The sequence below is a fragment of the Equus przewalskii genome, chromosome 2 (assembly GCF_037783145.1).
Source record: "Equus przewalskii isolate Varuska chromosome 2, EquPr2, whole genome shotgun sequence".
Classification (NCBI taxonomy): Eukaryota; Metazoa; Chordata; class Mammalia; order Perissodactyla; family Equidae; genus Equus; species Equus przewalskii.
Genome location: NC_091832.1, coordinates 4897148 through 4910947, shown reverse-complemented (window position 1 = coordinate 4910947; position 13800 = coordinate 4897148). Strand labels below are relative to the sequence as shown.

General features: G+C 52.5%; 1 protein-coding gene across 4 annotated transcripts in view; it reads left to right on the top strand.

Moving 5' to 3' along the window:
* The first annotated feature begins 222 nt into the window (after window positions 1-222).
* Window positions 223-13800, top strand: part of ACOT11 (acyl-CoA thioesterase 11) — a 59352-nt gene continuing 45774 nt past the window's right edge. Inside the window, exons 1-2 of one of the 4 annotated variants that reach the window (XM_070592223.1) lie at window positions 5804-5967; window positions 7153-7350. In XM_070592223.1, the coding sequence (XP_070448324.1) occupies window positions 5935-5967; window positions 7153-7350 (231 nt within the window). In that variant the 5' untranslated portion in view covers window positions 5804-5934. Of the gene's footprint in view, window positions 492-5741; window positions 5968-7152; window positions 7351-13800 lie in introns of those variants that run through there. The other 3 variants (XM_070592245.1, XM_070592255.1, XM_070592238.1) reach the window with 3 other exon arrangements.

Below are 13800 nucleotides of genomic sequence, written 5' to 3'. Positions count from 1 at the left end.
CGAATAGCAAGCGTTACTTTTCGAGTCTGTGAGCGGCTGGTTCAGCCATCACAGGGAAGCGCATGCCCCGCTCCACGTGGATCCTACCGGTCCGGTCACCGGCATTTCCGCCTCTGCCCGGCGCCCAGGATTGGCGCTGCCTCGCGGGGCAGGGCGTCTGGCCCCGTCCCGGGTGCCCTGGCCCTTTGTGATCCGTGCTGGAGAGGGGAGCGGGGGGGGGGGGGGGTGGTGGAGCGGGGGGTGGGGGGGGGGGACACAGACTCGTCCAGAAACCCGGCCGCTGCCTCTGTGCCTCTGCCCCGCCTCTGCCCCGCCTCTCCCTGCGCCTCCCTCAGCCCCCCCGCAGCCTCCCCCATCAGGCTCCGCTCTGGGACCTACCTCAGATGCCCGTTTTTTGAGCTTCTCCCTGCGGATCCGCTTCTCCGACGTCCCCAGCAGGCTCCCTGGCCTGACCCTGTAAGCTGTTGGGTCTAGATTGTCCCACCACTTGGGTAAGAGCCCTCAGCCCCTCCCCCATCTCCCTGCCTGGGAAGGGCCGCGTTCCCTGGGATACCCCTGCAGCTGGCTCCTCCCCGGCCCCAACACCCTCCCTAGGCAGACCTCCCTCTACCCGGGACCGGGCTCCAGACAAGCCAGGTGGTGCCTGGTGCACTCCGGCTGGGGCAGGCTGGGGCATGAAACATTTTGGGATTTGAACTGGGATGGGCGGGTCTGTCACTAGGATGGGGGAGGCTGGCCCTGGGGAGAGCCTAGGGGCACAAGACAGTCCAGAGGGTGCAGCCAGCGGTGACTCACTTGGCTATGGGGTGGGGCAGGGGAGCGCTAGCGTGTGTTGTGAGCAACTCTGTGGCAAGGGCCCAAACCAGGAAGTCAGGCTGGGTCTAGACCCCCAGCATTTGGGCCAAGGAGGGTGTTCTGGCCCACACACCCTAGAGGAGGTGGTGAGAGATGGGGAGGGTGGGTGGGTTTGGTCTGCTAGGCAGGGTGGAGTTCCTGGCTGGCTGGACAGCTCTGTTCGTGCATCCTGAATCTGGCCTCCATGACTCGTTGGCATTCCCTCCTCTCCATCCCCTCCAAGCTGTGTCTTCTCTCCCCTGGACCACTGAACAGGCTCCTCACTGCTCTCCTCCCCCGGTTCTCCATAAAGGGCTGTGGATCTGAGGGGGCCTGGCCTTGAAACAGCGTTGAGGTCACCTCTACTTCCGCTCTTGCTGGTATCACTACCCGCTTCCTTCATTCCTCCCTTCTGTCCCGCTCACCATTTATCCCACAGTTTCCTTTCTTCTGCCATGCCAAGCCCAAGGCGCCCCTAGAAGGACTGAAAGTTCAGCTTGGAGGGCAGGAGAGGACAGCGACCCTCTTGCGTTCATTTGTCCCTCTGATCATTCCTTTGCACGTGTATGCACCTCCATTCGCTCACACCATCCTTGTTCTTTCCTGTTCACTTGCTCGTTCCGCCGTCTCTGGACACTCACTGAGCAGCTACTCTGTGCAAGGCCTCAGGTGTTTGGTGAGGGGAGGGCAGGAGGCTCCATTCCTGCTGCGGGCTTGTTCAAGGTCAAGAAGGAGAAATTAGCACAAATCAGCCCAATTTAAGAGAAGAAGCAGTGTGTGAGAGAGATAGTCTGTGAAGTGTGTGTGTATTTGTGTGTGTTTGTGTGTGGGGGACAGAGGATACAGAGGAAGAGGATGTAATTTCCATTTTGGAGGGACCCAGAAGGCTTCCTGGAGGTGGTGCCGTTTGAACCCGGCCTTGATGTGGGGGTAGAGGGTAGCGTTTGGATAGAGAGTTGTTAGAGGGCATCAGGGTGGAGGGAACAGCAGGAACAAGGAAGCCCCAGGTGTGTGAGGGAACAGTGGGAAGCTCTGGCCAGCTGTCACAGGCCAGGGAAGCAGCATTGTTCTGGGTGATCCAGAGCCACCATCAAGACCCTTGTGGCTCTTAGAGCTCTTTAATTGTATAGGCAGCTGAGATGGAGTGAGCTCTTCAATCTTGGAGGTATGTAAGTGGAGCCTGGGATAGTAGGTGTGTATGTGGGGAGGAGAGCTGTAGGTTCTGGCCCATGGAGGGGTTCAGCTAGGACAGTGTTGAAAGTGGGAGTTGGAGTGGATGATGTCCGAGGTCCCCTCCTACCCAGAGAGTCTGTGGTCCTATCTGGGAAGGCTAAAGGACCTGGCAGAGGGAATTCCTGGGAACTTAGTTATCTATTCACTCTTTCATTCCCTCATTTGCTCCTAGCCGTGCACTTCTTCCTGCTTCATTTGGTCACTAAGCCCTTGCTCCGGGCAGACCCTGTGCTGAGGATCAGATGGCTTAGATGAGGTCCCCGTCTGATGGGGGAGACAGACCCATACCTGACAGTGACAACCCAGTGTCACTGTGGTGTGTAAACGGAGATCACTTAATTGTGTTTATCACTGAGTGGAGAGGTAGAGGTGGCATATGGACCTGCAGAATTAACACAGATGTTTGTCCTCCAGCCAGGAAGGCTCCATCCGCGGGGACAGATGAAGGATGTAATGTAGGAAAAGAAATGTTCGCAGGAGAAAATACTCCCGGTTCACAGTGTTTGAGGGGCAGGCTTTCTGCAGACACAGGGCTCCCCAGAGGCCCACTTGAGGACCAGGCCTTCGGGCTGAGGGCATCACGAGCTCACCCCACACCTACTGGATTCAAGAACCTCTCAAAAATTCCTTGGTTTTTGTAACCTCTGAGCAGGTTATGCTGAGTGGGGTTACACTTGTGGGCTCCGGATTTAGATTAGGGTTCAAATCCTGGTGCTAACTCTTAGCGACTGTGTGATTTTGGACAATTGACTCTTTGCTTCTGCTTTTCCTTCTGGAGGGGAATAAAAATCATAGCACCTTTCTCTTAGGGTGAGGCCCAAGGTGATAATGCACGTACAGTGCTGGGCACGTGAGAAGAGCTGTAGTGACAGGGCTGTAATGAGAATGACAGTGATGATGATGATGACGGTGATAGCCTGTCAAGAGGTACCTTTAGAATCTCTGGGCCTCATTCTTCCCAGCTGTAAAATGGAAGGCTGACCCAACTCACCGGTCCCAGAATGTGATCCCTCGACCAGCAGCATCAGCATCGCTTGGGATCTTGTTAGAAGTGCAAATTCTTGGGCTCTGCTGGAGCTGCGCTCTAGCAATCTGTATTTTAACAAGCCCTCTGGGTGATTCTGATGCAGGCTGAAGTTTGAGAACCACTGACCTGGCTATCACTTAAGACCTCGTCTTGATCGTCTTTCGAGGACTGTGATTCACCCAGGCGTGTGTCATGTTTCCTGCATTAGGGCCGTGGTCTCAGGGCTGTTGGGGAGGGGGCACAGAGATGAGTAAGATGTGGTCTCAGCCCTCGGGGGCTCCCAGGTGAGTTGGAAAGGGAAGGCCGATATCCGTGGAAATACTCCTTGGAGTGACAGACCAAACAGAACTGCTGAAGAGATGCACAGTCAGTTCTGTCGTAGATAGCAGAGGAGAGAGAACTTTGTGGGCTGGGGGGGCCTCTGCAGAAAGATCTAGCCCTGTGTTGCTTGTTCCTCATGGTAATGTTGATTCAGCCTTGCTGGAAATCCTCTCTTAAGTCTAACTGAAGGCTCTCGTGTTTTTATGCCTTGTGGTGGGGTGGGGTGGGCGGGGTTCCAGGTTGGAGGTTAGGAGTGGAGGTTCTAGACAACTTCCTCACTGTGTGACTTTGGGTGGCCCCCCTCTCATTCTTGGGCCTCAGTGTATCCATCTGTCAAATGGGACTAGACTGAATCCAGTGAGTCTGAGACATTATGGACCTCTGGAGCGAGGGTAGGGGTGGGGACCAGAAGGTCTCTGGGTTTCCATTCCCTCATCTGCGTGGTGAAGACCCTGAAATTGTCCTGGCCACCTGTCTGGATCCAGTGAGATTAGGGACCCAGAGAGACAAGCTGTCCCCTCTCTGGGCTGGTTTCCTCATGACAACTGTCCTGTTCGCTTTGCGTGGCTTTTATCGTGTCGAGCACACTCTTCGTTCTTAGAGGCTTCTTCTTTTTTATTTTTTTTTAAGGAAGATTAGCCCTGAGCTAACATCTGCTGCCAATCCTCTTCTTTTTGCTGAGGAAGACTGGCCCTGAGCTAACATGTGTGCCCATCTTCCTCCACTTTATATGTGGGACGCCTGCCACAGCATGGCGTGCCAAGTGGTGCCATGTCCACACCTGGGATCTGAACTGGCGAACCCCAGGCTGCCAAAGCGGAACGTGCGCACTTAACCTCTGTGCCACTGGGCCGACCCCTCAGAGGCTTCTTGATGCCTAAACCCTGTTGCTTGGCATTCGAGGCCCTCCTCGACAGGTTCCCAGCTTTTATCTGCAAGATGGGGGTCCTCACTTCTATAACTCCGTCCTGTTCTGTTCCTGTTAGGCCTTCCACCTCATCCCTCTTCTCAGCCTATCCAAACTCATTCCATCTTCAGGCCAACTCTCGCACTGCCTCTTCCAGGAAGCCTCCCAGATTGCTCCAACACTCAGTACCATCCTTAGGTCATCTGGCATTCTTTAAGGTGTGACTTTAATTTCTCGTTTGTAGACACTGAACTGCTGACAGCCATAAGCTCTTTGAGGGGACGGCCTGAGCTCACAGGGCTGGACATTAGAGTCCTTGACTCGTAGTGTGGGGCAGCCCAGGGAGAGGGTGAAACTTGCCCAAAGTCACACAGTGACCTTTAATGAAAGAACCAGAACCCAGGTGTCTTAAGCCCAAGAGAAGACATTATTAGGTAGTGAACTAGAGGCAGTGAGGGGCAGAGGAAAGGGCAGAGGCCTCAGAGTCGGGCTGACCTCTGTTCTAGCCCAGCTCTGCAATCGACAGCTGTGCCACCTGGGGCACATCACCTGCCCTCCCCCAGGGCCCTTCCCATGGGGTTAGAATAAGGACCAGCAGGAGGCCTGGCACACAGTAGGTGCTTGGGTATTGTGAGGTGCTTGTTGTTATTCCCATCCACTTTCCGTCCCAGCTCCCCTGCCTGGACCTCCCCTGGCCTTCTTCCCTTGGCCACCAAGCACTTTATTTTGTCAGCCTGTCATGGGAAGTCCAGCATGCGAGTCAAGGCCTCCGCACTCAGCCTCTTGCAGAAGTGAGAGGGGGAAGGGAAAATCCTGGTGGTCTCAGTCAGTGGTGGCTACAGAGGGGCTGGGGTGGGTGCCCAGGGGGCTGAACCCTGTGGAGCCAATGGGGTGTGATTTGGCAGGTGTCCCTTTTAGAAGAGTGATGCCTCCTATTTAAGTGTAGGAGTGTGCTCTGTCCTGGCCAGCAGCTGCTGGATGCAGGCGGCCTGGCACGGTGGGGCCAGCAGGCACCGCTCCCAAGAGTGAAGAGTCCTAGCAGGTGTGTCTGGTATTTCTCTGGGAGGCTGCCGGCAGCTCCCTGGCCCCCCACCACCTTCTGGCCTGACCCCTTGTGGATGGATGGAAACCTGGTGCCCTGTTTGCCAGTCTGACTAGCCGGGGCCAGGGAATTGGAGACTCCTAGCCTCTGGGAGTGTCCTCAGAGCCAACATGCCCCCTGGGGAGGATGTCAGGGGCTGGAAGTGGGGGTAACTAAGTTTGCTTTGACTGGAAACAAAGTGAAAGCCCGGCTAGGTGCCCAGTGGGCAGGCACCGAGCCCCCTGACGTGGCCATGGCCCAGCTGGCAGCCTTTCTCCTCCCTCTCCACCAGGCGGGCGCAGAAGCATGCCGTGCGGGGGCTCCAGGAGAAGGGGGGCAGAGGGCAGTTTGAGCAGAGGCCGGATTTGGTGGTAACAGCTGGGCTCCGGAGGGGCGGGAGCTCAGGGGAGGAGCAGGAGAGCAGGCTTCATTTGGAGCTGGAGCCAGGCTGTTGCTCAGGTGACCAGCGGCTCGGAGGGCACTGCCATCAGTGTGGCCAGCTAGTGGAGTCTCGGCAGCGGCAGCGCAGCGATGATCCAGAATGTCGGAAATCACCTGCGAAGGGTATGGAGGGTGGGCTAGGGGCAGATTGGAGGCAAACGGTGGGGGCTGGAGGCTGGGGATCCTGAAAGAGGATTGAAGTTTCCATTTTAAGTCAGAAGCTCTACATCTTCTCTCTCATTTTCCACGGGCCATTTTGCCCTTCTCTTTGGAAGGAGAATTCGAAGAACCCTTGGGCTGGGTTATTATAAGCGACAACCCCCAAACAAGCCCCAGGGACCGTTGGCTCCCCCAAGGGCTGGCGGTGTTGAGTGGAATCATCGGCGGCAAGTTCTTTGCGTCTGGAATTCTATTCTGGGATGTCTGTGTGTCCCTGCTGAGTTCTGCGCGTGTTTCTGCCGGCCGTCTGAACTCCACCGCTCCTGGTGTTTAACTCTTGGAGTTCAACTCTCACAGTTCCGGGCTGGATGGCCACGGAGCTGAGAGAAGTTACAGGGCTGGGGGTGTGCGTGCGAGTGAGTGAGTGTGGTGAGGTGAAGCCGGGGTTGCCTGGGGACAATAACCTCTTTGGAAGAGCAAGTACAGGACCGAGTGAGGGCTGTTGGGAAGGTGTCCCACAAGGTGACCTTGCAGAGAGCTTTTCCCTGGAACCTCTTAACAGGGACTTTGGAGCAGAGATTAGATGCTGAGGCACGAGACAGACCCAAGGGCTCAGAGGGACCAGGCAGGGGGCCTTTGATCTGGTGAACGGAGAAGGGCTCAGGACAGACTGGCAGAGGCTGTGCTCTGTGTAGAGTGGGTGTCCTCTGGGGATGTTTTTGGGAAAAGACTTTTTAAAAGGGGGCCAGGACAAATAAAGCAATCTCTTATCCGTGCCCTCCCTCTGTCTGCATGACCCCCCCTCGGCTCTGACCTTGGCCCCTCACCGGGCCCAGGGTACCTTCTCCTCCCTGCTTCCCTGCCCCACGTTCACCCCCCTCCGGCCCCCCTTCATGGCGTGGGTGCTACTCAAGGGCAAACGCGACTCCCTCTCAGCTGTTCAGAGGGCTGCCTTCAGGATAACGTTCCGGCTCCTCAGCTGAGACAACAGGACCCTGGTGGTCTGCTGCCGCCCACCTGTCCCTCCCCCTTCCACCTGCCCACCACTGTGTGTTCAGTGTGGCAGCCACGCTGAGCTGCCTGCCGCTGCCTCAGTGACCACCTTTGTTCTCTCCTCCGTGCTGTCGTACATATTCTGCTTCCTCCTAGAGTGACCCCCAGCCGGCTGCGCCCTGTGCTCACGCCCCCTGGAAAGTTCCTCCTCCTCCTGAGCCCTCAGATCTCAGCTCAGACGCTGCCTCCTCTGGAAGAGCTTCCCTGATTTTTCAAGCACAGCCAGCCTCTGTGTTAGCCCTTCTCACACTGGGTGGTGTGCTGGACTTGCACATCCGTCTCTCCCACCAGCCAGTGAGTTCCCCGAGGCTGCTGTTGGTATGCCCGGCGCAGGGTTGGGTGTGGCCAGAGCCCTGGGGATGCCTCGTGAATGAATGGGCCCAGGTGGGGTCTGAGCAGAGGGCCTCTTGCTCCCGGCCCCTGAGTGTGAGCGCAGGGTGGAGAGCATCTTGTAGGTGGGGCTGTGTCTTCTCTTGTGCCCTGTCATCTTTAACCCTTCGTGACTCTTTTCCCATCCGCCCTCATCGGTAATTAGGGAGACGGTGGTGGGGGAGGGATGGTGGCGGGGGAGGGATGCATCGTTGGCATCATTTTACAGCGATAACAATAGTAGCGAATCCTTATGTAGGACTGACTGGTGCTAGGCTCATGCCTGCAGCTTTGTATGTCTTAACTCTGAGAGGTAGGTGCAGCTATCGTCCCCAAATTCCAGATCAGGAAACTGAGGCTCAGCGAGGTTGAGGACTTGCCCAGGATCACACGGTTGGAAGTGGCCAAGCTGGGATTTGAACTTGGGCAGCCTGGCTTCTGAGTTTGAGCCCTTAGGGGACCTGAGGCTCAGCCCAGTGAAAGCCCGCAGTGGGATTCCAGCCCACACAGCCTGACTCAGATCCCAGCAGCATTCTGCTTCCTCATGCTGTGGCCCCTCACCCGAGGCTGGGAGTGGAGGTGGGTGTGGGGCCTGGAAGTTGGGCCCCAAGGTGACATGGTGACCTCATGCCTTGACCACCCTGGCCTTGACTGCCACCTTTGGGCCACTGCCTGCATGGCAGATCTCCTTGCCTCCCTTGTTTCCTCCTGAATTCCCTGAGGTCCCCAGGGATACAGGAGGGTGGGGACCATTTACTGGGCTGTTACCGAAGTGGTTTTTGATGGAAAGCAAGCAAGCTAAAAAAACTCACCAAGCTGCCTTCACTGGGGACAAAAAAAATCAAGTTAAACCGGGGACAGAGAGGGCCTCAGATAACCCACAAGCCCCGCTTGGTAGGGTTCGGGCCTGGTCGGTGTCCTGCGGTGCTGCAGACAGTGAGTGTTCTGGAGTCGGCGGTTCTGTCTCTTGCCCACCGCGGGGTACCCAGTACATGCCGAGGGATGAAGGAGTGAGTGAGGTGCTCGGTGGTGCCAGGCCGGGGAGGGCGGGTGCTGGAGGGGCGCTGAGTGCCTGTCCGGTGGTGCTGGAAAGGTCCCCATCTTGCCTCTGTCCTTGCCTCTCTCAGACCCTTCTCCTTCCCCATCCAAGGTGGCGTCTGTACCAGGCACTGAGTCCGCACTCCTGGGCTGGCAGGACCTGCCGGCACACTGGTGGGAGGCTGTGGCTGGGAGCCTCTGCTCAGCCTGAGTTCTAGCCCGGTCCGGGTCAGCTCCCGGTGGGGCCTGGACTCTTATTTACTTTGGAAATGGTGATGGGCTGTGTGTCCCAGGTCTTCTGAGAGGCCTGCGCCCGGTGGTGCTGCCCACAGGGCAGTGGACGATCAGGAACGGCCATGGCCATCTCTGCACGTGTTTTCACCTCTGCAGCCCTGCACTGCTCCTGCCCCCCGCGGTGAGCCCACTGCTCCCCCACGAGCCCAGGACAGTGGAGGGCTCCCCCTCACCCCAGACCCCCACTGGGGCCTGGCCCAGACTGCGGGCAGGGTTAGGGCCCAGCGCTGGCCACCCCTGGATTGGAATCTTATCTTCACCCAGTTAGTCACATGTTGCCTCGGACCCGTGCTCCGCCCCCCGCCGGGTGTTCTCTGGGGTCCACGCCAGCACTGACATCCCGGGGCTCATTTGTGAAGGGTTTGTATACCACCTTGAGGTTGATCCTGACAGTGAAAGGCAGGGGCCCAGCTCCCTTGAGACCCTGCTGTGTGGCCCAGGAGGGGAGACTTGCAGACTTACAATGACATACCTGTCATATAGAAGGAGCACAAAGACTTTTGGATGAATGAGTGACCATGGGAGCTCAGAAGGGGGCTGAAGTGGTCGCAGAGGGCTTCCTGGAGGAAGAGGTGAGCCTTAGACACCAGGCTTCAGCCTGCTCAGGGTCCACGTGTGAACCCCAATCTCAGCCATGGGCAGACACCCTTAGAGTTCTTAGTCTGTCTGGAGGACTCGTCTTCATCCTTCAAAACCCAGCTTAGCCATCATTTCCCCTTCAGATGTCCATCCCATCTGCTCCCGGAATTAATGGCGTTTCCTTGGGATGTTGTACTGACTTTACTTGTTCTCTCTGCTGCGATTAGTTTGTGTCAGGGCCTGAGTACATGGTGAGGAACCCGGGCTATTGTGTGGAGCTGACAGCTGCTGGGGAGAAATGGTGAAAAGGTGGTCAGATAAATACCCGATGACACTCTGTGCTAGGTGCTGTGAAGAGCAATAATAATAAGAGTAAATGCCATGTAAGTGCTTCCCTCAGTTTCCTCAGTGGTCAGTGACAGGGTTGGTCAGATGAGATGGCAAAAGCTAGCTTTTTGTCGAATACCTACTAAGCGTCAGGCATATTTAAACTTCTCAACAGCTCTGCAAGGGGCTGGTGTTCGTCTGGCTTTACAGATGAGAAAACCGAGGCTCTGCTGTTGAGTCCGTTTGAGCTGGTTAGAGAATCCAAAGTCTTGTCTGACCCCAGGCCGCAGCTGGGCAGGGGCTCTGGTGCTGCGGCTCTCCTTGTCCTGGGCCGACCTGGCTGAGCCGGCAACTGACACCTCTGCCTCGTGCATGCTCTGTCCTGTGGCTCCAGCGACAGATGGTGCTGCCGGCCAGTCCTCTGCCAGCTCCCTGGCTGTGGATCTGCATGCGCCTGTCCTTCCCCAGGAGCAGCCTCCTTGTGGGTAGGAGGGGGCATCAGGGCAGTGACAGAAAGGATCAGAGACTGGCACTTTGGGACCTATCCTCAGGTGCCCCCAGGCTGATGGGGAGACAGAAGAGGTACAGACCAATGATGGCAGCACTGTCTGGCCAGGCTGTGACAGGAGGAAGCCCAGAGGTGGCCCCTCACCAGCCTAGGGGCCAGGGCAGGCTCCCTGGAGGGGGTGATGGGTTAGCTGGACCTTGGAAGCTTTTCCCGTTAGGAAGGCTGGTCCCGGTGGATGCACCGTGCATGAGATGTGGGAAGGAGCCTGTTCCATGAGGAATGAGGAGAGAATTCCACAGTGACCCCTTCAGGAGCCCCTCCCTGGCCCCCTTGTCCGTGTAATTGGATGTCCCACCTGGCGTTTCTTTCTTTCTTTTTTTTTTTTATTAAGATTATGATAGATTACAACCTTGTGAGATTTCAGTTGTACATTATTGTTGGTCATGTTGTGGGTACACTACTTCCCCCTTTGTGCCCTCCGCCCACCCCCCCTTTTCCCTGGTAACCACCAATCAGTTCTCCTTGTCTATATGTTAACTTCCACCTATGAGTGGAGTCATATAGAGTTCGTCTTTCTCTGTCTGGCTTATTTCGCTTAACAGAATACCCTCGAGGTCCATCCATGTCGATGCGAATGGAACAATTTTCTCCTTTTTTATGGCTGAGTAGTATTCCATTGTGTGTATATACCATATCTTCTTTATCCAATCATCAGTTTCTGGGCATTTAGGTTGGTTCCACGTCTTGGCTATTGTAAATAATGCTGCAATGAACATAGAGGTGCAAGGGACTGTTGGGATTTCTGATTTCAGGTCCTTAGGATAGATACCCAGTAGTGGGATGGCTGGGTCATAAGGCATTTCTATTTTTAACTTTTTGAGAAATCTCCATACTGTTTTCCATAGTGGCTGCAGTAGTTTGCATTCCCACCAACAGTGTATGAGGGTTCCTTTTTCCCACAACCTCTCCAAGATTTGTCGCTCTTGGTTTTGGATGTTTTTGCCAATCTAACGGGTGTAAGGTGATATCTTAGTGTAGTTTTGATTTGCATTTCCCTGATGATTAGCGATGATGAACATCTTTTCATGTGTCTATTGGCCATACTTATATCTTCTTTGGAGAAATGTCTGTTCATGTCCTCTGCCCATTTTTTGATCGGGTTGTTTGTTTTTTTGTTGTTAAGCTGTGTGAGTTCTTTGTATATTATGGAGATTAACCCTTTGTTGGATAAGTGGCTTGTAAATATTTTTTCCCAATTAGTGGGCTGTTTTTTTGTTTCAATCCTGTTTTCCCTTGCCTTGAAGAAGCTCTTTAGTCTGATGAAGTCCCATTTGTTTATTCTTTCTATTGTTTCCCTCAACTGAGGAGTTACAGTGTCCAAAAAGATTCTTTTGAAACTGATGTCAAAGAGTGTACTGCCTACATTCTCTTCTAGAAGACTTATTGTTTCAGGCCTAATCTTTAGGTCTTTGATCCATTTTGAGTTTATTTTGGTGTGTGGTGAAAAAGAATGGTCAATTTTCAATCTTTTGCATGTGGCTGTCCAGTTTTCCCAGCACCATTTGTTAAAGAGACTTTCTTTTCTCCAATGTAGGCCCTCCGCTCCTTCGTCAAAGATTAGCTGTCCATAGATGTGTGGTTTTATCTCTGGGCTTTCAATTCTGTTCCATTGATCTGTGGACCTGTTTTTGTACCAGTACCATGCTGTTTTGATCACTGTAGCTTTGTAGTATGTTTTGAAATCGGGGATTGTGATGCCTCTGGCTTTGTTTTTCTTACTCAGGATTGCTTTAGCAATTTGGGGTCTTTTGTTGCCCCATATGAATTTTAGGATTCTTTGTTCAATTTCTGTAAAGAATGTCCTTGGGATTCTGATTGGGATAGCATTGAATCTGTAGATTGCTTTAGGTAGTATGGACATTTTAACTATGTTTATTCTTCCAATCCATGTGCATGGAATGTCTTTCCATCTCTTTATGTTGTCGTCAATTTCTTTCAAGAAAGTCTTGTAGTTTTCATTGTATAAATCCTTCACTTCCTTGGTTAAATTTATCCCAAGGTATTTTATTCTTTTCATTGCGATTGTGAATGGGATTGAGTTCTTGAGTTCTTTTTCTGTTAGTTCGTTGTTAGTGTATAGAAATGCTACTGATTTATGTATGTTGATTTTATACCCTGCTACTTTGCTGTAGTTGTTGATTATTTCTAATAGTTTTCCTATGGATTCTTTGGGGTTTTCTATATATAAGATCATGTCGTCTGCAAACAGTGAGAGTTTTACTTCTTCATTACCTATTTGGATTCCTTTTATTTCTTTTTCCTGCCGAATTGCTCTGGCCAACACCTCCAGTACTATGTTGAATAGGAGTGGTGAAAGTGGGCACCCTTGTCTTGTTCCTGTCCTCAGAGGGATGGCTTTCAGTTTTTGTCCATTGAGTATGATGTTGGCTGTCGGTCTGTCATATATGGCCTTTATTATGTTGAAGTACTTTCCTTCTATACCCATTTTATTGAGGGTTTTTATCATAAATGGGTGTTGGATCTTGTCGAATGCTTTCTCTGCATCTATTGAGATGATCATGTGGTTTTTGTTTCTCATTTTGTTAATGTAGTGAATCACGTTGATTGACTTGCGGATGTTGAACCATCCCTGTGTCCCTGGTATAAATCCCACTTGATCATGGTGTATAATCTTTTTGATGTATTGCTGTATTCGGTTTGCCAGAATTTTGTTGAGGACTTTTGCATCTATGTTCATCAGTGATATCAGCCTGTAGTTCTCCTTCTTTGTGTTGTCCTTGTCAGGTTTGGGGATCAGGGTGATGGTGGCTTCATAGAATGTGTTAGGGAGTGCTCCATCTTCCTCAATTTTCTGGAATAGTTTGAGCAGGATAGGTATTAAATCTTCTTTGAATGTTTGGTAGAATTCTCCAGAGAAGCCGTCTGGTCCTGGACTCTTATTTTTGGGGAGGTTTTTGATTACTGTTTCTATTTCTTTGCTTTTGATTGGCCTATTCAGATTCTCCATTTCTTCCTGATTCAGTTTGGGGAGGTTGTAGGAGTCTAGGAATTTGTCCATTTCTTCTAGGTTGTTCAATTTGTTGGCATATAGTTTTTCATAGTATTCTCTTATGATCCCTTGTATTTCATTGGTATCTGTTGTGATTTCTCCTCTCTCATTCCTAATTTTATTTATTTGAGATTTCTCTCTTCTTTTCTTGGTGAGCCTGGCTAAGGGTTTGTCGATTTTGTTAATTTTTTCGAAGAACCAACTCTTTGTTTCATTGATCCTTTCTACTGTCTTTTTTGTTTCAATATCGTTTATTTCTGCTCTTATTTTTATTATTTCCCTCCTTCTACTGACTCTGGGCTTTGTTTGTTCTTCTTTTTCTAATTCTGTTAGGTGTCATTTGAGGTTGCTTATGTGAGCTTTTTCTTGTTTAGTGAGGTGAGCCTGTATTGCAATGAATTTCCCTCTTAGGACTGCTTTTGCTGCGTCCCAAATGATTTGGTATGTTGTGTTCTCATTTTCATTTGTCTCCAGATAATATTTGATTTCTTTTTTAATTTCTTCAATAATCTGTTGTTTGTTCAGAAGTGTGTTGTTTAGTCTCCACATTTTTGCTCCT